We start from the raw sequence: 23,432 nt of genomic DNA on the forward strand, positions 1-23,432 counted from the left end.
GTTAGGTTAGGTTAGGTTGGGTTGGTTAGGTTCGGTCATATATCTACGTTAATTTTAACTCCAATAAAAAAAAATTGACCTCATACATAGTGAAAAGGGTAGCTTTATCATTTCATAAGAAAAAAATTATAGTAAATATATTAATTCAGGAAAACTTGGCTTATTAGGCAAATCGGGCCTTGAATAGTAGGCTGAGAAGTGAGTTCTGGCTACTAGGTACGACATATATATATATATATATATATATATATATATATATATATATATATATATGTATGTGTGTGTGTGTGTGTGTGTGTGTGTGTGTGTGTACTCACCTATTTGTGCTTGCAGGATCGAGCATTGACTCTTGGATCCCGCCTTTCCAGCTATCGGTTGTTTACAGCAATGACTCCTGTCCCATTTCCCTATCATATCTAGTTTTAAAATTATGAATAGTATTTGCTTCCACAACCTGTTCCTTAAGTGCATTCCATTTTCCCACTACTCTCACGCTAAAAGAAAACTTCCTAACATCTCTGTGACTCATCTGAGTTTCCAGTTTCCATCCATGTCCCCTCGTTCTGTTATTATTACGTGTGAACATTTCATCTATTTCCACTTTGTCAATTCCCCTGAGTATTTTATATGTTCCTATCATATCTCATCTCTCCCTTCTTTTCTCTAGTGTCGTAAGGTTCAGTTCCTGCAGACGCTCTTCATATCCCATCCCTCGTAACTCTGGGACAAGCCTCGTCGCAAACCTCTGAACCTTCTCCAGTTTCTTTATGTGTTTCTTCAGGTGGGGGCTCCATGATGGCGCGGCATACTCTAAGACTGGCCTCACGTAGGCAGTGTAAAGCGCCCTAAAAGCCTCCTCACTTAGGTTTCTGAATGATGTTCTAACTTTTGCCAGTGTAGAGTACGCTGCTGTCGTTATCCTATTTATATGTGCCTCAGGAGTTAGATTAGGTGTCACATCCACTCCCAGGTCTCTTTCTCGAATCGTCACAGGTAGGCTGTTCCCCTTCATTGTGTACTGTCCCTTTGGTCTCCTATCACCTGATCCCATTTCCATAACTTTACATTTACTGGTGTTGAACTCCAGTAGCCATTTCCCTGACCATCTCTGCAACCTGTTTAAGTCCTCTTGGAGGATCCTACAATCCTCGTCTGTCACAACTCTTCTCATTAATTTTGCGTCATCCGCAAACATTGACATGTATGATTCCACTCCTGTAAACATATCATTTACGTAAATTAGAAAGAGGATTGGTCCCAGCACCGATCCTTGAGGTACTCCACTTGTTACTGTTCGCCAGTCCGACTTCTCGCCCCTTACCGTAACTCTTTGGCTCCTTCCTGTGTGTACTCACCTAATTGTACTCACCTAGTTGTGCTTGCGGGGGTTGAGCTCTGGCTCTTTGGTCCCACCTCTCAACCGTCAATCAACTGGTGTACAGATTCCTGAGCCTACTAGGCTCTATCATATCTACACTTGAAACTGTGTATGGAGTCAGCCTCCACCACATCACTTCCTAGTGCATTCCATTTACTAACTACTCTGACACTGAAAAAGTTCTTTCTAACGTCTCTGTGGCTCATTTGGGTACTCATTTTCCACCTGTGTCCCCTTGTTCGCGTCCCTCCAGTGTTGAATAGTTCATCCTTGTTTACCCGGTCGATTCCCCTGAGGATTTTGTAGGTTGTGATCATGTCCCCCCTTTACTCTTCTGTCTTCCAGTGTCGTAAGGTGCATTTCCCGCAGCCTTTCCTCATAACTCATGCCTCTTAGTTCTGGGACTAGTCTAGTAGCATACCTTTGGACTTTTTCCAGCTTCGTCTTGTGCTTGACAAGGTACGGGCTCCATGCTGGGGCTGCATACTCCAGGATTGGTCTTACATATGTGGTGTACAAGATTCTGAATGATTCCTTACACAGGTTCCTGAACGCTGTTCTGATGTTAGCCAGCCTCGCATATGCCGCAGACGTTATTCTCTTTATGTGGGCTTCAGGAGACAGGTTTGGTGTGATATCAACTCCTAGATCTTTCTCTCTGTCTGTTTCATTAAGTACTTCATCTCCTATTCTGTATCCTGTGTCTGGCCTCCTGTTTTCACTGCCTAGTTTCATTACTTTGCATTTACTCGGGTTGAACTTCAACAGCCATTTATTGGACCATTCACTCAGTCTGTCTAGGTCATCTTGTAGCCTCCTACTATCATCCTCTGTTTCAATCCTCCTCATAATTTTTGCAGCGTCGGCAAACATTGAGAGGAACGAATCTATACCCTCTGGGAGATCATTTACATATACCAGAAACAGTATAGGTCCAAGGACTGACCCCTGTGGGACTCCACTTGTAACGTCTCGCCAATCTGAGACCTCACCCCTCACACAGACTCGTTGTCTCCTGTTGCTTAGGTACTCCTGTATCCACCGGAGTACCTTCCCTTTCACTCCAGCCTGCGTCTCCAGCTTTCGCACTAGCCTCTTGTGTGGCACTGTATCAAAGGCTTTCTGACAATCCAAAAATATGCAGTGTGTGTGTGTGTGTGTGTATAATTTCCTCATACGGTCAATGTTTCAATTAATGTTAACTACCTTTCCAAAATAATAATAATATACAATTGTCTACATAATAGTTAACCCAAGTCCCATTGTATCCTCCACACGTAAGAATAATAATGAACTTACCATCATTTTCTCACCACTTTTATTTAAAAAAAAATATTGGAAAGATGTTTTTAAAAGTATGAACGAATGACGTTAAAATAACGGTCACCCCAGTGACGTGTTCCAACAATATTCGTGAAAGTAACGAATCACTTTCAGCTATAACAGCAAAACGAATATAATTAGGCAATAGATAATTACATATCTGCTTAAATAATTACATATTAATGACAAGAACAGAGGTGATATATTAATTACCCAATCAAATGACAGGAGAAAAATTGTGGAAACTTAAGCTCTCATTTGACATGACAACATTGGACAGCGGGGTTAGATAATAGTTCTTATATCATACTACAATAACGTCTAGATTTACCTGCCACTAGTTTATATTGGCCTTTATGGAGCAAGTCATATAGGCTAAAGTTTATATATATATATTATGACAAGTGACATAAAACTATATTTATGTAAATTTATGCATGTGGAGTATCCACTCCACACTCACCTTGTGTGGAGTACACCTCCACTTCACACTGACCTTGTGTGGAGTAGACCTCCACTCCACACTCACCTTGTGTGGAGTAGACCTCCACTCCACACTCACCTTGTGTGGAGTACACCTCCACTCCACACTCACCTTGTGTGGAGTACACCTCCACTCCACACTGACCTTGTGTGGAGTACACCTCCACTCCACACTCACCTTGTGTGGAGTACACCTCCACTCCACACTCACCTTGTGTGGAGTAGACCTCCACTCCACACTCACCTTGTGTGGAGTACACCTCCACTCCACACTCACCTTGTGTGGAGTACACCTCCACTCCACACTCACCTTGTGTGGAGTACACCTCCACTCCACACTCACCTTGTGTGGAGTACACCTCCACTCCACACTGACCTTGTGTGGAGTACACCTCCACTCCACACTCACCTTGTGTGGAGTACACCTCCACTCCACACTCCACACTCACCTTGTGTGGAGTACACCTCCACTCCACACTGACCTTGTGTGGAGTACACCTCCACTTCACACTCACCTTGTGTGGAGTACACCTCCACTCCACACTCCACACTCACCTTGTGTGGAGTACACCTCCACTTCACACTCACCTTGTGTGGAGTACACCTCCACTCCACACTGACCTTGTGTGGAGTACACCTCCACTCCACACTGACCTTGTGTGGAGTAGACCTCCACTTCACACTCACCTTGTGTGGAGTAGACCTCCACTCCACACTGACCTTGTGTGGAGTACACCTCCACTCCACACTGACCTTGTGTGGAGTAGACCTCCACTTCACACTCACCTTGTGTGGAGTACACCTCCACTTCACACTCACCTTGTGTGGAGTAGACCTCCACTCCACACTCACCTAGTGTGGAGTACACCTCCACTCCACACTGACCTTGTGTGGAGTACACCTCCACTTCACACTCACCTTGTGTGGAGTAGACCTCCACTCCACACTCACCTAGTGTGGAGTACACCTCCACTCCACACTGACCTTGTGTGGAGTACACCTCCACTCCACACTGACCTTGTGTGGAGTAGACCTCCACTTCACACTCACCTTGTGTGGAGTACACCTCCACTTCACACTCACCTTGTGTGGAGTAGACCTCCACTCCACACTGACCTTGTGTGGAGTAGACCTCCACTCCACACTGACCTTGTGTGGAGTACACCTCCACTCCACACTCACCTTGTGTGGAGTACACCTCCACTTCACACTCACCTTGTGTGGAGTAGACCTCCACTCCACACTCACCTAGTGTGGAGTAGACCTCCACACCACACTCACCTTGTGTGGAGTACACCTCCACACCACACTCACCTTGTGTGGAGTACACCTCCACTCCACACTCACCTTGTGTGGAGTACACCTCCACTCCACACTCACCTTGTGTGGAGTAGACCTCCACTCCACACTCACCTTGTGTGGAGTACACCTCCACTCCACACTCCACACTCACCTTGTGTAGAGTAGACCTCCACTCCACACTCCACACTCACCTTGTGTGGAGTACACCTCCACTCCACACTCACCTTGTGTGGAGTAGACCTCCACTCCACACTCACCTTGTGTGGAGTAGACCTCCACACCACACTCACCTTGTGTGGAGTACACCTCCACACCACACTCCACACTGACCTTGTGTGGAGTACACCTCCACACCACACTCCACACTGACCTTGTGTGGAGTAGACCTCCACTCCACACTCCACACTCACCTTGTGTGGAGTAGACCTCCACTCCACACTCCACACTCACCTTGTGTGGAGTAGACCTCCACTCCACACTCACCTTGTGTGGAGTACACCTCCACTCCACACTCACCTTGTGTGGAGTAGACCTCCACTCCACACTCACCTTGTGTGGAGTAGACCTCCACTCCACACTGACCTTGTGTGGAGTAGACCTCCACTCCACACTCCACACTCACCTTGTGTGGAGTAGACCTCCACTCCACACTCCACACTCACCTTGTGTGGAGTAGACCTCCACTCCACACTCCACACTCACCTTGTGTGGAGTAGACCTCCACTCCACACTCCACACTCACCTTGTGTGGAGTAGACCTCCACTCCACACTCCACACTCACCTTGTGTGGAGTAGACCTCCACTCCACACTCCACACTCACCTTGTGTGGAGTACACCTCCACTTCACAGAGGGACATTGATCCCTCCACACCAACCATCTGTACAAACACGTATCTTCCTTTCATGGGTCGCGCGCAGGTTAGGTCCCTCGTGGACCCTTCCTCTGTAGGGGAGAGAGAGGGAGAGTAGGTGAGGAGCTGTGGGAGGGAGGGAGGGAGGGAGGGAGAGAGGGAGGGAGAGAGGGAGAGAGAGAGAGAGAGAGAGAGAGAGAGAGGGAGGGAGGGAGAGAGAGAGACAGACAGACAGGCAGACAGACAGACAGACAGACAGACAGACAGACAGACAGACAGACAGACAGACCACCAGACATAAAGATACACTAAGAAACAGACAGATACAGACAGACAGCAAGGCAGATATATAAACATACAAGGAGACAGACATATAAACAGACAACACTTACACAAGACAGATACTCAATGATTACATTGTACAGACAGACAACAATACCACCCCCACCCTCCTATAACCCCCCCTCCCCCTGGAGGCCTATACTGCCTATAGTCCTCCAATATGTGGTCACCAGGCCATATATAGGCTTATATAAGAGCCTCACACACATATATATAGGACCAGCGCCCGGGGCTACGACGTCAAGTTTATCTTGCTGGCGTAGATGGTAGAGTGTAGATGGTAGAGTGTAGATGGTAGAGTGTAGATGGTAGAGTGAAGTGTGTGAGTGCTTCTGTTGTTAGCCTCCGCCCTTAAAACCCGATCACCTTGAAGGCATCCTGTGATGAGAGAGGCGAAGGAGGAAGTGGAGTGGGGGGTGGGGGGGGTGGGGGGTGTGGGGGGTGTGGGGGGTGTGGGGGGGGGTGTGGGGGGTGTGGGGGGGGGGTGTGGGGTGTGGGGGGCTGTGGGGGGTGGGGGTGGGGGGGGTGTGGGGGGAGGAGGCGTGGTGATGCTATCAACAATATCTGAAAATAATATCTACAAACAGCTCTATTCCTACCTGGTAAAAGTCGACATACTCAGCCCCTGTCAGTTTGGCTTCCGCTCCCAAAAGAGCAACAACGATGCAATCATTAGTCTCCTTGACGTTATCTACTCAGCCCTTGACAAAAATGAGTTTCCGATTGGACTCTTCATTGACCTAAGAAAGGCCTTTGATACTGTTAATCACAACTACCTCTTACTTAAACTCCAGCATTATGGAACCTGAGGCCTTGCCCTTGACTACATCCAATCCTATCTTAGTGACAGACACCAATGTGTAGCCATCAATAATATAACCTCTCCCATTCTACCACTAACCGTTGGAGTGCCTCAGGGCAGCATCTTGGCACCTCTCCTATTTCTTATATACATCAATGATCAATGCCTAATGTCTCTAACATTCTGAAACCTATTTTCTTTGTTGATGATACTACTCTCATCTACTCCAACCCCAACCCACTCATGATAAATAATGTTGTATACAATGAATTAAAAAGAAGTCCACTTATGGATGTAAACCAACAAACTAACACTTAACATAGAAAAGACCTACTACATCTTATTTGGAAGCAAATCTACAAATGCAATTCAGCTACAGATAGACAACATTAACATCAGTAATAAAAATGATGGAAAGTTTCTTGGCCTATTCCTAGACAAGAGACTCAACTTCAGCACCCACATACAACACATAACTAAGAAAGTCTCTAAAACAGTTGGTATACTCTCCAAAATCAGATATTATGTACCTAACTCTGCTTTCATCTCTCTATATTATGCACTAATCTATCCCTATCTCAACTATGGTATCTGTGCATGGGGTTCAACCACTGCAAACCACCTCAAGTCCATCATCACCCAGCAAAAATCTGCTATCAGAATAATAACAAATTCTGCTGTCAGACAACACACAGCCCCCTTGTTTAACTCCCTTAACATGCTAAACATAATCTCACTCCACAAATTCTCTTGTGTCAACTACATTTACAAAACCCTGTTCTTAAATGCAAATCCTGCTCTGAAACTCTCCCTGGACAGATGTAATAGGACCCATTATCTCCACACCAGAAATAAATATCTCTTTGATATCCCCAGAGTTAAACTTAATCTGTGTAAACACTCTATGCAAATAAAGGGACCCAGTCTATGGAACTCACTCCCTATTGAATTGAAAAGCTGTCCAACTTTTGCCTCATTCAAAATCAAAACTAAAAAGTACCTAATTTCATCTTCATAAAATCCCACTTCAAAACCAAACTAGAGGTTGATAGGTCTTAATAACCCTCCAGAGGTTGATAGGCCTTAATAACCCTCCAGAGGTTGCTAGGCCTTAATAACCCTCCAGAGGTTGATAGGCCTTAATAACCCTCCAGAGGTTGATAGGTCTTAATAACCCTCCAGAGGTTGATAGGTCTTAATAACCCTCCAGAGGTTGATAGGTCTTAATAACCCTCCAGAGGTTGATAGGTCTTAATAACCCTCCAGAGGTTGATAGGCCTTAATAACCCTCCAAAGGCTGATAGGCCTTAATAACCCTCCAGAGGATAATAGGCCTTAATAACCCTCCAGAGGTTGCTAGGCCTTAATAACCCTCCAGAGGTTGATAGGCCTTAATAACCCTCCAGAGGTTGATAGGTCTTAATAACCCTCCAGAGGTTGATAGGCCTTAATAACCCTCCAGAGGTTGATAGGCCTTAATAACCCTCCAGAGGTTGATAGGCCTTAATAACCCTCCAGAGGTTGATAGGCCTTAATAACCCTCCAGAGGTTGATAGGCCTTAATAACCCTCCAGAGGTTGATAGGTCTTAATAACCCTCCAGAGGTTGATAGGCCTTAATAACCCTCCAGAGGTTGATAGGCCTTAATAACCCTCCAGAGGTTGATAGGCCTTAATAACCCTCCAGAGGTTGATAGGCCTTAATAACCCTCCAGAGGTTGATAGGCCTTAATAACCCTCCAGAGGTTGATAGGTCTTAATAACCCTCCAGAGGTTGATAGGTCTTAATAACCCTCCAGAGGTTGATAGGTCTTAATAACCCTCCAGAGGTTGATAGGTCTTAATAACCCTCCAGAGGTTGATAGGTCTTAATAACCCTCCAGAGGTTGATAGGTCTTAATAACCCTCCAGAGGTTGATAGGTCTTAATAACCCTCCAAAGGTTGATAGGTCTTAATAACCCTCCAGAGGTTGATAGGCCTTAATAACCCTCCAGAGGTCGATAGGTCTTAATAACCCTCCAGAGGTTGATAGGTCTTAATAACCCTCCAAAGGTTGATAGGTCTTAATAACCCTCCAGAGGTTGATAGGCCTTAATAACCCTCCAGAGGTTGATAGGCCTTAATAACCCTCCAGAGGTCGATAGGTCTTAATAACCCTCCAGAGGTTGATAGGTCTTAATAACCCTCCAAAGGTTGATAGGTCTTAATAACCCTCCAGAGGTTGATAGGCCTTAATAACCCTCCAGAGGTTGATAGGCCTTAATAACCCTCCAGAGGTTGATAGGCCTTAATAACCCTCCAGAGGTTGATAGGCCTTAATAACCCTCCAGAGGTTGATAGGCCTTAATAACTCTCCAGAGGTTGATAGGTCTTAATAACCCTCCAGAGGTTGATAGGCCTTAATAACCCTCCAGAGGTTGATAGGCCTTAATAACCCTCCAGAGGTTGATAGGCCTTAATAACCCTCCAGAGGTTGATAGGTCTTAATAACTCTCCAGAGGTTGATAGGCCTTAATAACCCTTCAGAGGTTGATAGGCCTTAATAACCCTCCAAAGGCTGATAGGCCTTAATAACCCTTCAGAGGTTGATAGGCCTTAATAACCCTCCAAAGGCTGATAGGCCTTAATAACCCTTCAGAGGTTGCTATAAACAAAAGTTACTCGAACGAACCAATCATCATCAATCCTCAGCAGCCAATCAGGTTTGATCCTGACATTGCTCAGAGCCCTAACGTCCATTAACGGTCGTACTACCAATCAGATAATTCCACCAGGAAAAAGAAGTATGGATAGAGCAAGCGGCATTAGTATGCCACTCAGGAGGTCTCAATAACACCCCAAGAGAAAGTAGTAATTTTGGTAATGAATTCAGTAAATCATACTCGATGTTCGTTGTTTTGAATTCGTAATGTGTACGGGCCAGGGTATTGGCGCACGAGAGTAGCATGACCGGTCTTCTCGGCCAATCATATGCCGTGTAAGACACTTGTGTTCCCTCATCCAATCAAAAACTGTCCCGGTCGTGACGTCATTCCATGTCTGTCCAATCGTACTCATTGGTATTTATGACGTAACTCCTCTAGCCTAATCAGCCAATCAACAAGAGATAAAGCGGTGACGTAAGCGGGTAGGATGCCAGATGGCGCCGGACTGTAAAAGCTTAACCTTCAAACAAAGATTGATTAATTGACGTACTTGACAAAACCATCGTAAACCGGTTTATTAGTTTACAAAATGTCTTTCTCGAATACATAAACAATTTATCCTTACCATAAACATTCTGAGTGTTAATAATAATCATTTTATTAATAAAACAGCCATAAGAACAGACTACCGAGTGATATATTGGGGTATTTACGAAACCTGTACATCTTGCCGTAATGATGGCGGCTTTGTTTACACACATTAAACACTTTTACCAGCTGGTAAACTCCACAACCCGAGGTTATTGTTGTTGTAAACAACCTCTTACAGCCCTAAGGGGCTCATTAACTGTTTACCACACGGGAACACAGGGAGAGATGTACTGGCTTCGTAAGGGCTGGCATAAATGTCACATCTTGCCACAAGGTTCACCTTCAGGTCGTGTGGATATCTCTGTTGTTCATTCATCATATCATTGCACTTAGCAGAGTTGAGGTCAAGCAGCCACCAGATTTACGACTCTATTACACGGGGTCGGGATGGGATGGCGGGAAGGAATGGTGCCCAACCACTTTCAAAATGATCTTGTCAAAGGCCAAAATGAGCAGTGCCAGTATCTTAGGCCTGATTTATTACATAGGCCTAGGGACTTTTATCTTTAGTCTAGGGTATTTATTTTTTTTACTGGTAGGTGAACAGGGTGAAAGAAACCCTGCCCATTTGTTTCTACCTCCGCCGGGGATCGAACCCGGAATCTTAGGACTACGAAACCCGAGCGCTGTCCACTCAACCGCAAAGCCCCACTGTGAGTGAGTGAGTGAGTGAGTGTGTGTGTGAGTGAGTGAGTGAGTGTAAGTGTGTGAGTGAGTGTGAGTGTGAGTGAGTGTGTGTGTGAGTGAGTGAGTGAGTGAGTGTGTAAGTGTGCGAGTGAGTGAGTGAGTGTGTAAGTGTGCGAGTGAGTGTGAGTGAGTGTGTAAGTGTGTGAGTGAGTGTGAGTGAGTGAGTGAGTGTGTGAGTGAGTGAGTGAGTGCTCGCTGCCCCACATGAGAGGTGAGTCCAAACCGGACTAGTGAGTCCCCCACCCCACCCCCCTGTACCCCCCCCCCCCCCGGGATCTTGCAACCGTCTCAAGAAATAAGAAATATATTTCAATTTCCCTTTCACTCTCCAGCGAGGAGGGGGGGCGGGGGAGGTTTACCGTACAGAGGAAAACTCTGGTGTACTCTGTTGTAGTCTACCTATAGAGGTCTAGTTCACTTTGGTGATGGCTCTGAGGTCTGTATCAACCTCTGAAGGGTTGTTAAGGTCGGAGTATAGTCAGGGAGTATTATTGCTGGTTGGTCAGCAAGTTGTTGATAGGCCTTAATAACCCTCCAGAGGTTGATAGGCCTTAATAACCCTCCAGAGGTTGATAGGCCTTAATAACCCTCCAGAGGTTGATAGGTCTTAATAACCCTCCAGAGGTTGATAGGCCTTAATAACCCTCCAGAGGTTGATAGGTCTTAATAACCCTCCAGAGGTTGATAGGTCTTAATAACCCTCCAGAGGTTCATAGGTCTTAATAACCCTCCAGAGGTTGATAGGCCTTAATAACCCTCCAGAGGTTGATAGGTCTTAATAACCCTCCAGAGGTTGATAGGTCTTAATAACCCTCCAGAGGTTGATAGGTCTTAATAACCCTCCAGAGGTTGATAGGCCTTAATAACCCTCCAGAGGTTGATAGGTCTTAATAACCCTCCAGAGGTTGATAGGTCTTAATAACCCTCCAGAGGTTGATAGGTCTTAATAACCCTCCAGAGGTTGATAGGCCTTAATAACCCTCCAGAGGTTGATAGGCCTTAATAACCCTCCAGAGGTTGATAGGCCTTAATAACCCTCCAGAGGTTGATAGGTCTTAACCTCTACGCCAAACGAAATTAGTTTTGCCGCCAAAAAAGGTAAACAAATAATAAAATAACCATAGAAAACGTACGGTTAAGGGGGTGACTTACCTATAGTCCCGGGGAACCAGGCACATAACCGGTTTCTCTGAATATTCGTGGAGTCCCCGACGCGGATCTCGATGTCTTGAACCGGTTGATGACCTGAAGAGATGGCAGGACAGGTTAGCAACAGCCCAGGTGAGATGAACACACACACACACAGTTCACTGAACAGAGGCATTGAACTACAGGCGAGTTGGGCCGGACGGAATCTCACCATGGGTATTGAAAGAGTGTGCAGAGGCACTCTGCTTGCCACTCTCCATAGTGTATAGTAGGTCACTGGAAACGGGAGACCTACCAGAAATATGGAAGACTGCTAATGTAGTACCAATATTTAAAAAGGGTGACAGACAAGAGGCACTGAACTACAGGCCAGTGTCCTTAACTTGTATACCATGCAAGGTGATGGAGAAGATTGTGAGAAAAAACCTAGTAACACATCTGGAGAGAAGAGACTTCGTGACAACCCATCAACATGGGTTCAGGGAGGGTAAATCTTGCCTTACAGGCTTGATAGAATTTTACGATCAGGTGACAAAGATTAAGCAAGAAAGAGAAGGATGGGCGGACTGCATTTTTTTGGACTGTCGGAAAGCCTTTGACACAGTACCCCATAAAAGGCTGGTACATAAGCTGGAGAGACAGGCAGGAGTAACTGGTAAGGCGCTCCAGTGGATAAGGGAGTATCTAAGCAATAGGAAGCAGAGAGTTACAGTGAGGGGTGAGACCTCAGATTGGCGTGAAGTCACCAGTGGAGTCCCACAGGGCTCTGTACTTGGACCTATCCTGTTTCTGATATACGTAAATGATCTCCCAGAGGGTATAGACTCATTCCTCTCAATGTTTGCTGACGACGCCAAAATTATGAGAAGGATTAAGACAGAGGAGGACAGCTTGAGGCTTCAAGAAGACCTAGACAAACTAGAGGAATGGTCGAACAAATGGCTGTTAGAGTTTAACCCAACCAAATGTAATGTAATGAAGATAGGTGTAGGGAGCAGGAGGCCAGATACAAGGTATCATTTGGGAGATGAAATACTTCAAGAGTCAGAGAGAGAGAAAGACCTGGGGGTTGATATCACGCCAGACCTGTCCCCTGAAGCTCATATCAAGAGGATAACATCAGCGGCATATGCCAGGTTGGCTAACATAAGAACGGCCTTTAGAAACTTGTGTAAGGAATCTTACAGAACTTTGTATACCACATATGTCAGACCAATCCTGGAGTATGCGGCTCCAGCATGGAGTCCATATCTAGTCAAGCATAAGACTAAACTGGAAAAGGTTCAAAGGTTTGCCACCAGACTAGTACCCGAGCTGAGAGGTATGAGCTACGAGGAGAGACTACGGGAATTAAACCTCTCTTCGCTGGAAGACAGAAGAGTTAGGGGGGACATGATCACCACATTCAAGACTCTCAAAGGGCATTGATAGATTAAACATTACAGGAAACAGTTAAATAATGCTAGTTAAAATGAGTCTACCCTTATAAACCAATAGAAAACCCACCCGCCCCCCCAAATACACGTGGTAAAGAGAGGCCTAAAGGGCCAATAAGGTGCGGAGTACTAACCACAACAGCCCCTGGTGGAGAGCCTGACGAGGGTGACCTCATACTCCTGGAGGAGGTCCACGGACCACCAGGGGGAGGGCTCCACCAGGGTCTCCGTGCAGTGCTGGCCGTCGTGGATGGAGGTCAGGTGACCGTCGTTCGCATTCTCGCCCCTTCCGCCCCGCGCCGTCGACGACTGGTTCACGGGCTTCTTCCACGCCACGTTGGTGGCTGTGGTGAGAGTGTGGTGAGAGGGGGAGAGGTGTGGTGAGAGTGTGGTGAGAGGGGGAGAGGTGTGGTGAGAGTGTGGTGAGAGGGGGAGAGGTGTGGTGAGAGTGTGGTGAGAGTGTGGTGAGAGGGGGAGAGGTGTGGTGAGAGTGTGGTGAGAGTGTGGTGAGTGTGGTGAGAGTGTGGTGAGAGTGTGGTGAGGTGTGGTGAGAGTGTGGTGAGAGGTGGAGAGGTGTGGTGAGAGTGTGGTGAGAGGGGGAGAGGTGTGGTGAGAGTGTGGTGTCAACATCTGTACTGGGACTAACTACCCAGGGTACTGGGAGTAACTACCCAGGGTACTGGGACTAACTACCCAGGGTACTGGGACTAACTACCCAGGGTACTGGGACTAACTACCCAGGGTACTGGGACTAACTACCCTGGGTACTGGGACTAACTACCCAGGGTACTGGGAGTAACTACCCAGGGTACTGGGAGTAACTACCCAGGGTACTGGGACTAACTACCCAGGGTACTGGGAGTAACTACCCAGGGTACTGGGAGTAACTACCCAGGGTACTGGGTCTAACTACCCAGGGTACTGGGACTAACTACCCTGGGTACTGGGACTAACTACCCAGGGTACTGTGACTAACTACCCAGGGTACTGTGACTAACTACCCAGGGTACTGTGACTAACTACCCAGGGTACTGGGACTAACTACCCTGGGTACTGGGACTAACTACCCAGGGTACTGTGACTAACTACCCAGGGTACTGGGACTAACTACCCTGGGTACTGGGACTAACTACCCTGGGTACTGGGACTAACTACCCAGGGTACTGGGACTAACTACCCAGGGTACTGGGACTAACTACCCTGGGTATAGACAGACAGACAGGCCAATAACTCACCACAGACGGGCAGGCTCCCTGCCCACCTTCCGTCAGCGCCACACGTCATGGCGGCGGACCTGCGGAAGAATTTCCAATTAAAACGTCATATGACGTTTTTAGCACTCTAGGGGTTATACACACACTCGCGATGTAATTATACACAGTTGCTGGGTGTATATACATAAGAACATAAGAACATAAGAACAAAGGTAACTGCAGAAGGCCTATTGGCCCATACGAGGCAGCTCCTATTTATAACCACCCAATCCCACTCATATACATGTCCAACCCACGCTTGAAACAATCGAGGGAACCCACCTCCACCACGTTACGTGGTAATTGGTTCCACAAATCAACAACCCTGTTATTGAACCAGTATTTACCCAAGTCTTTCCTAAATCTAAACTTATCCAATTTATACCCATTGTTTCGTGTTCTGTCTTATGTTGATACTTTTAATACCCTATTAATATCCCCTTTGTTATGTCCATTCATCCACTTGTAAACCTCTATCATGTCACCCCTAACTCTTCGCCTTTTCAGTGAATGCAACTTAAGCTTTGTTAATCTTTCTTCACAAGAAAGATGTCTAATTTGGGGAATTAACTTAAGCGTCATCCTACGCTGGACACGTTCAAGTGAATTTATATCCATTCTATAATACGGCGACCAAAACTGAACTGCATAATCTAAATGGGGCCTAACTAGAGCAAGATATAGCTGAAGAACCACACCAGGTGTCTTGTTACTAACGCTGCGATTAATAAATCCCAGTGTCCTATTCGCCTTATTACGAACATTCAGGCATTTAACTGCCCCTATATAAACTGCCCCTATATAAACTGCCCCTATATAAACTGCCACTATATAAATTGTCCCGATATAAACTGCCACTATATAAACTGCTATATACACTGCCGCTAAGGGCTAGAGCAAGGCGGCCCTGGCGGTCAGGTAAGAGAGCAGCGCACCTGAGACAGATGGAAAGGTACTCTATATATTACCTATTACTTAGGTAGGCTATTATATCTATTACCTATTACTTAGGTAGGCTATTATATCTATTACCTATTACTTAGGTAGGCTATTATGTCTTATTACCTATGCTCCTCCCCCCCCTAGCCATGTTATCTGCCTCCCTATTACCTCACGCTATGACCTATTACCTAATAGTATGCCTATTACCTATTACCTAATAGTATGCCTATTACCTATTACCCAATCCCTATTATCAAGTCCTAATCACCTTCCCCATTACATAGAAAGCTACAGGACCAACATCTGTCAATTTAAAGCTACAGGACCAACATCTGTCAATTTAAAGCTACAGGACCAACATCTGTCAATTTAAAGCTACAGGACCAACATCTGTCAATTTAAAGCTACAGGAACACCTGTCAATATAAAGCTACAGGAACACCTGTCAATATAAAGCTACAGGAACACCTGTCAATATAAAGCTACAGGACCAACACCTGTCAATATAAAGCTACAGGACCAACACCTGTCAATATAAAGCTACAGGACCAACACCTGTCAATATAAAGCTACAGCAACAACACCTGTCAATATAAAGCTACAGGACCAACACCTGTCAATATAAAGCTACAGGACCAACACCTGTCAATATAAAGCTACAGGAACAACACCTGTCAATATAAAGCTACAGGACCAACAACTGTCAATATAAAGCTACAGGACCAACACCTGTCAATATAAAGCTACAGGACCAACACCTGTCAATATAAAGCTACAGGACCAACACCTGTCAATATAAAGCTACAGGACCAACACCTGTCAATATAAAGCTACAGGACCAACACCTGTCAATATAAAGCTACAGGACCAACACCTGTCAATATAAAGCTACAGGACCAACACCTGTCAATATAAAGCTACAGGACCAACACCTGTCAATATAAAGCTACAGGACCAACACCTGTCAATATAAAGCTACAGGACCAACACCTGTCAATATAAAGCTTACAGGACCAACAACTGTCAATATAAAGCTACAGGACCAACACCTGTCAATATAAAGCTACAGGACCAACACCTGTCAATATAAAGCTACAGGACCAACACCTGTCAATATAAAGCTACAGGACCAACACCTGTCAATATAAAGCTACAGGACCAACACCTGTCAATATAAAGCTACAGGACCAACACCTGTCAATATAAAGCTACAGCAACAACACCTGTCAATATAAAGCTACAGGACCAACACCTGTCAATATAAAGCTACAGGACCAACACCTGTCAATATAAAGCTACAGGACCAACACCTGTCAATATAAAGCTACAGGACCAACACCTGTCAATATAAAGCTACAGGACCAACACCTGTCAATATAAAGCTACAGGAGTGACATCTACAGTTAAATAAAAATACCTGAACGACTTCTACAAGAAAAAAAAATAAACTAAAAACTCTGGGCTTCCTTTTGAGACGAAACCTTTAGATCCGGAGGACTCACCCGAAGAGCTTATATCCGGGGTCACAGGTGTAGGAGACGAGACTACCCGGTTCCCTGCTGCCTACGGCCACCTTGGTATTAGCGGGCACCGCTGGATGGGGGCAGTCAAGTCCTGAGGGGGAAGATAATGCGGTAGTTAGTGTCTGTCTATCTGGATGGTTAGTTAGATAGATGTGATGATCTGAGAGTATATATTATGGTTCAAGGATAGGCTACATGTAAACTGGAACGTGAACTTTTGTTATAAACTGAGAAAATTCTCAAGTTATAACTTTATTTTATTATAAATCGTTGGTTTAACATATAAAAAAGGGACATGGTGAACAACTTTTCTTTGAAACAGTCTGGCGAATTTGGTTTTCTGTAAACGAAATTTTCAGGTACACTCATGCCTACCGTTCACCACCTACCCTACCCTTCACCACCTATCCTACCCTTCACCACCTACCCTACCCTTCACCACCTACCCTACCCTTCACCACCTTCCCTACCCTTCACCACCTTCCCTACCCTTCACCACCTACCCTACCCTTCACCACCTACCCTACCCTTCACCACCTTCCCTACCCTTCACCACCTACCCTACCCTTCACCACCTTCCCTACCCTTCACCACCTACCCTACCCTTCACCACCTTCCCTACCCTTCACCACCTTCCCTACCCTTCACCAGCTTCCCTACCCTTCACCACCTTCCCTACCCTTCACCACCTTCCCTACCCTTCACCAGCTTCCCTACCCTTCACCACCTTCCCTACCCTTCACCGCCTACCCTACCCTTCACCACCTTCCCTACCCTTCACCACCTACCCTACCCTTCACCACCTTCCCTACCCTTCACCACCTTCCCTACCCTTCACCACCTACCCTACCCTTCACCACCTTCCCTACCCTTCACCACCTACCCTACCCTTCACCGCCTACCCTACCCTTCACCACCTTCCCTACCCTTCACCACCTTCCCTACCCTTCACCACCTTCCCTACCCTTCACCACCTTCCCTACCCTTCACCACCTACCCTACCCTTCACCACCTACCCAACCCTTCACCACCTTCCCTACCCTTCACCACCTTCCCTACCCTTCACCACCTTCCCTACCCTTCACCACTTACCCTACCCTTCACCACCTACCCAACCCTTCACCACCTTCCCTGCCCTTCACCACCTTCCCTACCCTTCACCACCTACCCTACCCTTCACCACCTTCCCTACCCTTCACCACCTACCCTACCCATCACCACCTACCCTACCCTTCACCACCTACCCTACCCTTCACCACCTACCCTACCCTTCACCACCTTCCCTACCCTTCACCACCTACCCTACCCATCACCACCTACCCTACCCTTCACCACCTACCCTACCCTTCACCACCTTCCCTACCCTTCACCACCTACCCTACCCTTCACCACCTTCCCTTCACCGCCACAAATGGCTGAAGGGAACATGAGTATGGTAACAATGAGTCACAATAACGGGGCTGAAGATATAATGACCAAACCACACCCCAGAAGATGATGAGATAATGGTCCATCTTGGACCATTAACAAGTCTATTGTCAACATCTCTTTAACCAAGTCTATCGATAGACAAGTCCATGTCTATCTCCCTGTAATTCCCACCTAACTAAATATTTATATATGTATGATATATATGTAAGTGAGGGTTCCAAACGTGTCCTTATTATCGGTTATCGTAGCAGCGGGTCTCAGATATTGCTGAGAAGCTTGCCCAACCGTTCTTAAGATGGCAGAACGGATCAAGAAGTTAGACGATGTCTTCAAGTAGACCAAAGATGTATTGGGCGATATGCCCAAGTGTTTCTGGCGGTAGCGAGCCTCGGGCCCGGTCTCTTCCAGTGTGTTACTGGCCCATCAATGGGGCATCATTCTGTGTTTGGGAATGATCGCAGCCATCAGCGGCTCCTTGATCATGAGGAAGGAGTTTGTGTGTGTGGATCAGAGCACAGGTGAGAGACCACCGGACGACCTGTAGACTTACTGTGAGTAACACCACGTGTCCGTGGGCTATGACGACGACACCCACAACAGGCGGACTGAATCACCCGCCCATGGCACCTTTGTGGGGTTCCTGGTAGGTTGTGTAGTCTGTCTTGTGGTGGTGCGCGGTGCTGAGACAGGCGCAAACTGCTACTTCTTGAGGACGTTAATGACTGATGCACAAGATGATGAAGATGAAGAGAAAGGTAGACAGGAGAGCAGGGAGAAAGTGGCAGAGTTCCTCCGCTCCCGTGTGGGTAACTTTGGTAATGTTTACGGCTGCCGGTGTGCCATCCACATCTTGGCTGTGGTGGTGGATGTTGTCTTACTTGGCTATCATAGCTATATAGTCCAAGGCAAGACCTTTACCTTGATGGCCACCTACCCCTGGAAAAGGGATGTAGTAAACTTTAGGGACATTATGTCCCTGATATTCGCGCCCTTCGCGAGGTGCGACATTGACTAGGACGACGCCATTTTGGGGCTGACCACACGCAACTATGTGTGTTATAACCCGTTGGCTCTTGTATATGAGAAGTTTTCTCTCATTATTTTTATTTATTTTATAGTTATGTTTGTGTTGGGTTGTGTGACTGGTTCATACATTATGTACCAAGGGAGCCCCTGGGGGCAGCGCTCCCTGCTGGCCATGGGGGGCAAGACCCGCCCCCACGAGGACAGGCTCCTCACCAAGATCACCGCGGGCGACGTCCTTGTCCTCCACTACCTGCGGCCCAGGACAACCGGACGACACTATAGGGAGGTGGTGTCTGGCCTGGTCCACCGTTTGTGTCGTAGGGACACCCAAGAGCCTTACAGGGACACCCAAGAGCCTTACAGGGACACCCAAGAGCCTTACAGGGACACCCAAGAGCCATCCAGGGAGCTCTTGGTCCCCCTATACTCACTCACCCGGGCCAACACAGAGTATTCGTCTATAGATATGTTGGATATACCAGACATATGCCGGGGCGATTCAATGTGATGCTCCCGCGACCACTGCCTTACAAAATGCTGAAGCCTCAGGAGGGGGGGGGGGATTATCATTGGAAAGCGCCAGCCATAACGACTATATAACACTGGCAAAGGGTCAGGATAAGGATCTGGGATGGGACGGAGGGAAGGAATGGTGCCCAACCACTTGGTGGACGGTCGGGGATTGAACGCCGACCTGCACGAAGCGAGACTGTCCACCCCAAGTGGTTGGGTTGCGGCTTCATGAATAAAAGGAAAAAAGTGTGTGTGTGTGTGTGTATAATTACCTAAGTGTAGTTACAGGATGAGAGCTACGCTCGTGGTGTCCCGTCTTCCCAACACTCTTTGTCATATAATGCTTGGAAACTACTGACGGTCTTGGCCTCCACCACCTTCTCACCTAAACCCCTCCGTGGTGCCTCCTTGCCGTGGTGAGGGGCTCGCGTACACCTCCCTGGGACAGGTGTGGGTTGCCTGTGCCCCCTCTCCTGCCCCCTCTTTGGGTGGTGTACGTGCTGAAGGGCACCATGTAGGGGCCTTGTGAGCCGTCGGACCACCCGCTGGAGGGGTCGCCTGTGAGAGGCCGCCCTGAGTGGATGGTTGGATGGCCAGGCTGGGGCGATAGGGGGACTGGGGTCTTAGCACCAGTGTGGGAGAATGAACGAAGTAGTAGGACTCCCCTGTTGAAAACGGGGAGTACCACTGGGGACAACACACCCTTCCTGCACTGGCCCGCGCTCGGCCTCCCTGGCTGCCCTGGTAGGTGGTATCCCTTGGTTCCAGGTCCCATCCCTTTTGTGTTGGTTTGCTGTATGGATGACGACTTGACTACTCCTAACCAGGCTCATGGGGTGGGCGACCAGGCCCCTGAGTCGGACCGTCCCGGTTTAGGCCCAGACCGGACTCTTCCTCCCTACTCCCCTCCCTCCTCTGTGGTTGGGTCGAGCCCCAAGCCTGCTGTGGTGACCGTCTCGTCCTCTTGCACGGCTCCAACTCTTCTTGCGACTACTGCACCTTTCAACCAGGCTCTCTCTACGGGTTCTCATCGCCGTCCCCGCCACGGCCGCTCTCGTATGCTCCCTTCCCATCCTACTTCGTTCCATGCTTTGTTTGGTCCTGCTACGTGGACTAAGTACTTTGACCTCCAACCTTTGAACTCAACGCCTCCTGATGATTTTTCCCTTCAGAGGCATCTTGTCGACTCCGTGGATGCTTCTGTCACCTTCAACCCCACTCGTCTTGGTACCCGTGTCGTTGCTGCTCCTTCTCAGGATGCGGCCACTCGCTTGGCTGCCTTATCCTGCCTTGGCGAGACCCCTGTTCGGGTCTCGAAGAACGCCCGGTTGAATGCCAGTGTGGGCACTGTTTTCCTCCTGCACCATGTTGCGACCGGTGTTAGGGATCTCAAGGACTGCCACGAGGATATCAAGCATGTCCTCGAGGCCCAGGGTCATTCTGTCCTCCAGGTGGATACATTTACTCGTCCCCCTCGTGGTTATCGCCGTCTGCCTCTTCGGGTTGTGAAGGTTACCTTTGATGGTAGGACCCTTCCATCCTGTTATTCTTGCTGGTGCCAGGTGCTCCGTTCAGGAATATATTCCCTCTCCGAGGCTCTGCGGTAAGTGCTGGAAGTTTGGGCATGGTGCCCTCAAATGCTCTAGTCCTGTCTCACTCTGTCCCCTGTGTGGAAGCGAGGGTCACTCTAAGTTAGAGTGCACTTCTCCCCAGGCCCGCTGCCTCAATTGCGGTGAGGCCCACCCTACCTTCTCCCGTGCGTGTATTCGTTACAAACTTGAGGCGGCTGTCCTCAACTTGAAGCACCGGGACCGTTTCTCTTTTCCTGAGGCTCGGGGCCAAGTTCATCGTCTCCCCTCTTTCGTCGGTGTCTCCTATGCTCGCGTGGTGCGCTCTTCCTCTCCTCGTCGTTCCCGCCTTCCTCAGTCTCACAACCGTTTCCGAGCCTTAGACCCGGACACGCCCACCACCACCTCCCCTGTTTCCCTTCATTCTGTTCCGAAGGGTCCCCCTCCTGGTTCTCTGTCTAGGGCTCCCCTCCTTTCTACCCAGTCTGTCACGTCTCCTGTGTCTTCTATTTCCTCTCCTTCTAGTCCTCCTTCCTGTCCTTCTCCTCCGTCTCCTTGCTCTCCACGCCGCCTGACTGTGCGGGCCGACGTCCGTCGCTCTCCTGATGGTTGTGTTGCTCGCTCTCGATCTTCTTCTCCTATCGAGACACTAGAGTCTGTTGCCCAGTACGTTGCTGCTGGGACGCCTGTATCTTTGAGTCAGAAGTGGAAACCTGGCTCCTCTCCTTCTTCCTCCCCTGTCGGTAAGAAAGCTTCGCTTTCTTCTTCACCCTCTCTCTGATTCTATCATTCCTTCCCCTCCCGCTTCGGTGGTGGTGCCCCCTGTTCCTACTGTGGGGGTTTCTTTAGCCCCTGGTTCCATCTCGGTTACTGCCCTTGCTGAGGTGCGCTCCCCTCTTTCTGCCCCCCCCCCCCCCTCCTCCCCTTCCTTCTCCTCCAGACCCTGCTCGTCCACCTCTGGTCCGTCCTCCCGCTTCTTGCCCTCCTTCTTTACTCAGTTTACCCATGCCCCCTAACCCTGACTTCGCTGACCCTGATCCTGACTCTGTGCTTTCTTAGCGTGTTGTGTTCCTTCTTCACCTTTGTTTCTTCTTTGCTCTCTGTTGCTCTCCTCTCTCTCTTTGCTGATGTCTTTTCTCCAGTGGAACATCCGTGGATTTTACACCAATTTCCTTGACCTCCAACTTCTCATTTCACAGTTTTCGCCCCTTTGTGTCTGTCTCCAGGAGCCGATGCTTGGTTCTTGTCCTGGTCGCTTCCGTGGCTATTCTTTTCTCTCCCTCTCTTCCCGATCTTAAACACCTCCTAGACTCCTTGCCGGAGCCTGTGCTCCTGCTGGGTGATTTCAATTGTCGTCATGCCCTTTGGGGTGATGTGCTGACAAACACCCAGGGGTCGGTTCCTTGAACCTTTCATCCTCTCTTCTTCCCTGTCCCTTCTTAATTCTAGTGAGCCCACTCATTTGGACTCTCGGACTCGCTCCCTTTCTTGTCTCGATCTTTCTCTGTGCTCGTCATCCCTTTCCTTAGATTTCGGGTGGCGAGTCCTTGATGACCTCCATGGCAGTGACCATTTTCCTATCCATGTCACTTTTTTCTCCTTTCACCCTCCTCTCTCCTTCCCTAGATGGCGGTTTGCCGAGGCTGACTGGCACCTCTTTACTCTCTAGTGCTACTATTTCCGACCTCTCCGTTTTATCTCTCCCTCGTGCCCTCCTTCTTTTTCATGGTACTGTCTTTGACGCTGCCCTCCACTCTATTCCTCGCTCTTCCTCTCGAGGAACGCGGAAGTGCGTTCCCTGGTGGAGTTTGGACTGTGCTCGGGCTGTCCGCTGTAAGCGTGCAGCCTGGAAGAGACATCGCCGCCGGCAGACGGTTGAGTCTTTTCTTTTGTTTCGGAATGTGGTGGCCCGTAGGACCATCCGTGCAGCTAAACGTGCTTGCTGGGCGTCTTATGTCTCCACCAGTTACGTCCGAAACTCCTCTTCCACTGGTCTGGAAGCATATCCGCAAGATTGCGGGTAAGTTCGTTCCCGATGTCTCACCGGTCCTTCGCCTCCATGGTGCTCTTGTGGCGGACCCGTTGCAAGTTGCGACCGAACTGGGTTCCCATTTCTCCTCTGTTC

At 48.1% G+C, this 23,432-nt stretch overlaps 1 protein-coding gene across 2 annotated transcripts in view; it reads right to left on the reverse strand.

The window, feature by feature from the left end:
- The window catches only part of fw (CUB and Sushi multiple domains furrowed), a gene marked incomplete at its 5' end in the record, with an annotated part of 57,157 nt that extends 40,305 nt beyond the window's left edge, over window positions 1–16,852 (reverse strand). The window contains 6 exon segments of one of the 2 annotated variants that reach the window (XM_069338413.1): window positions 3,198–3,213; window positions 5,325–5,431; window positions 11,619–11,711; window positions 13,186–13,395; window positions 14,287–14,345; window positions 16,749–16,852. In XM_069338413.1, the coding sequence (XP_069194514.1) occupies window positions 3,198–3,213; window positions 5,325–5,431; window positions 11,619–11,711; window positions 13,186–13,395; window positions 14,287–14,345; window positions 16,749–16,852 (589 nt within the window). 2 annotated transcript variants of the gene reach the window in all.
- Between the last annotated feature and the right edge of the window lie 6,580 nt (window positions 16,853–23,432).

Source organism: Procambarus clarkii, chromosome 5 (genome assembly GCF_040958095.1).
Source record: "Procambarus clarkii isolate CNS0578487 chromosome 5, FALCON_Pclarkii_2.0, whole genome shotgun sequence".
Classification (NCBI taxonomy): Eukaryota; Metazoa; Arthropoda; class Malacostraca; order Decapoda; family Cambaridae; genus Procambarus; species Procambarus clarkii.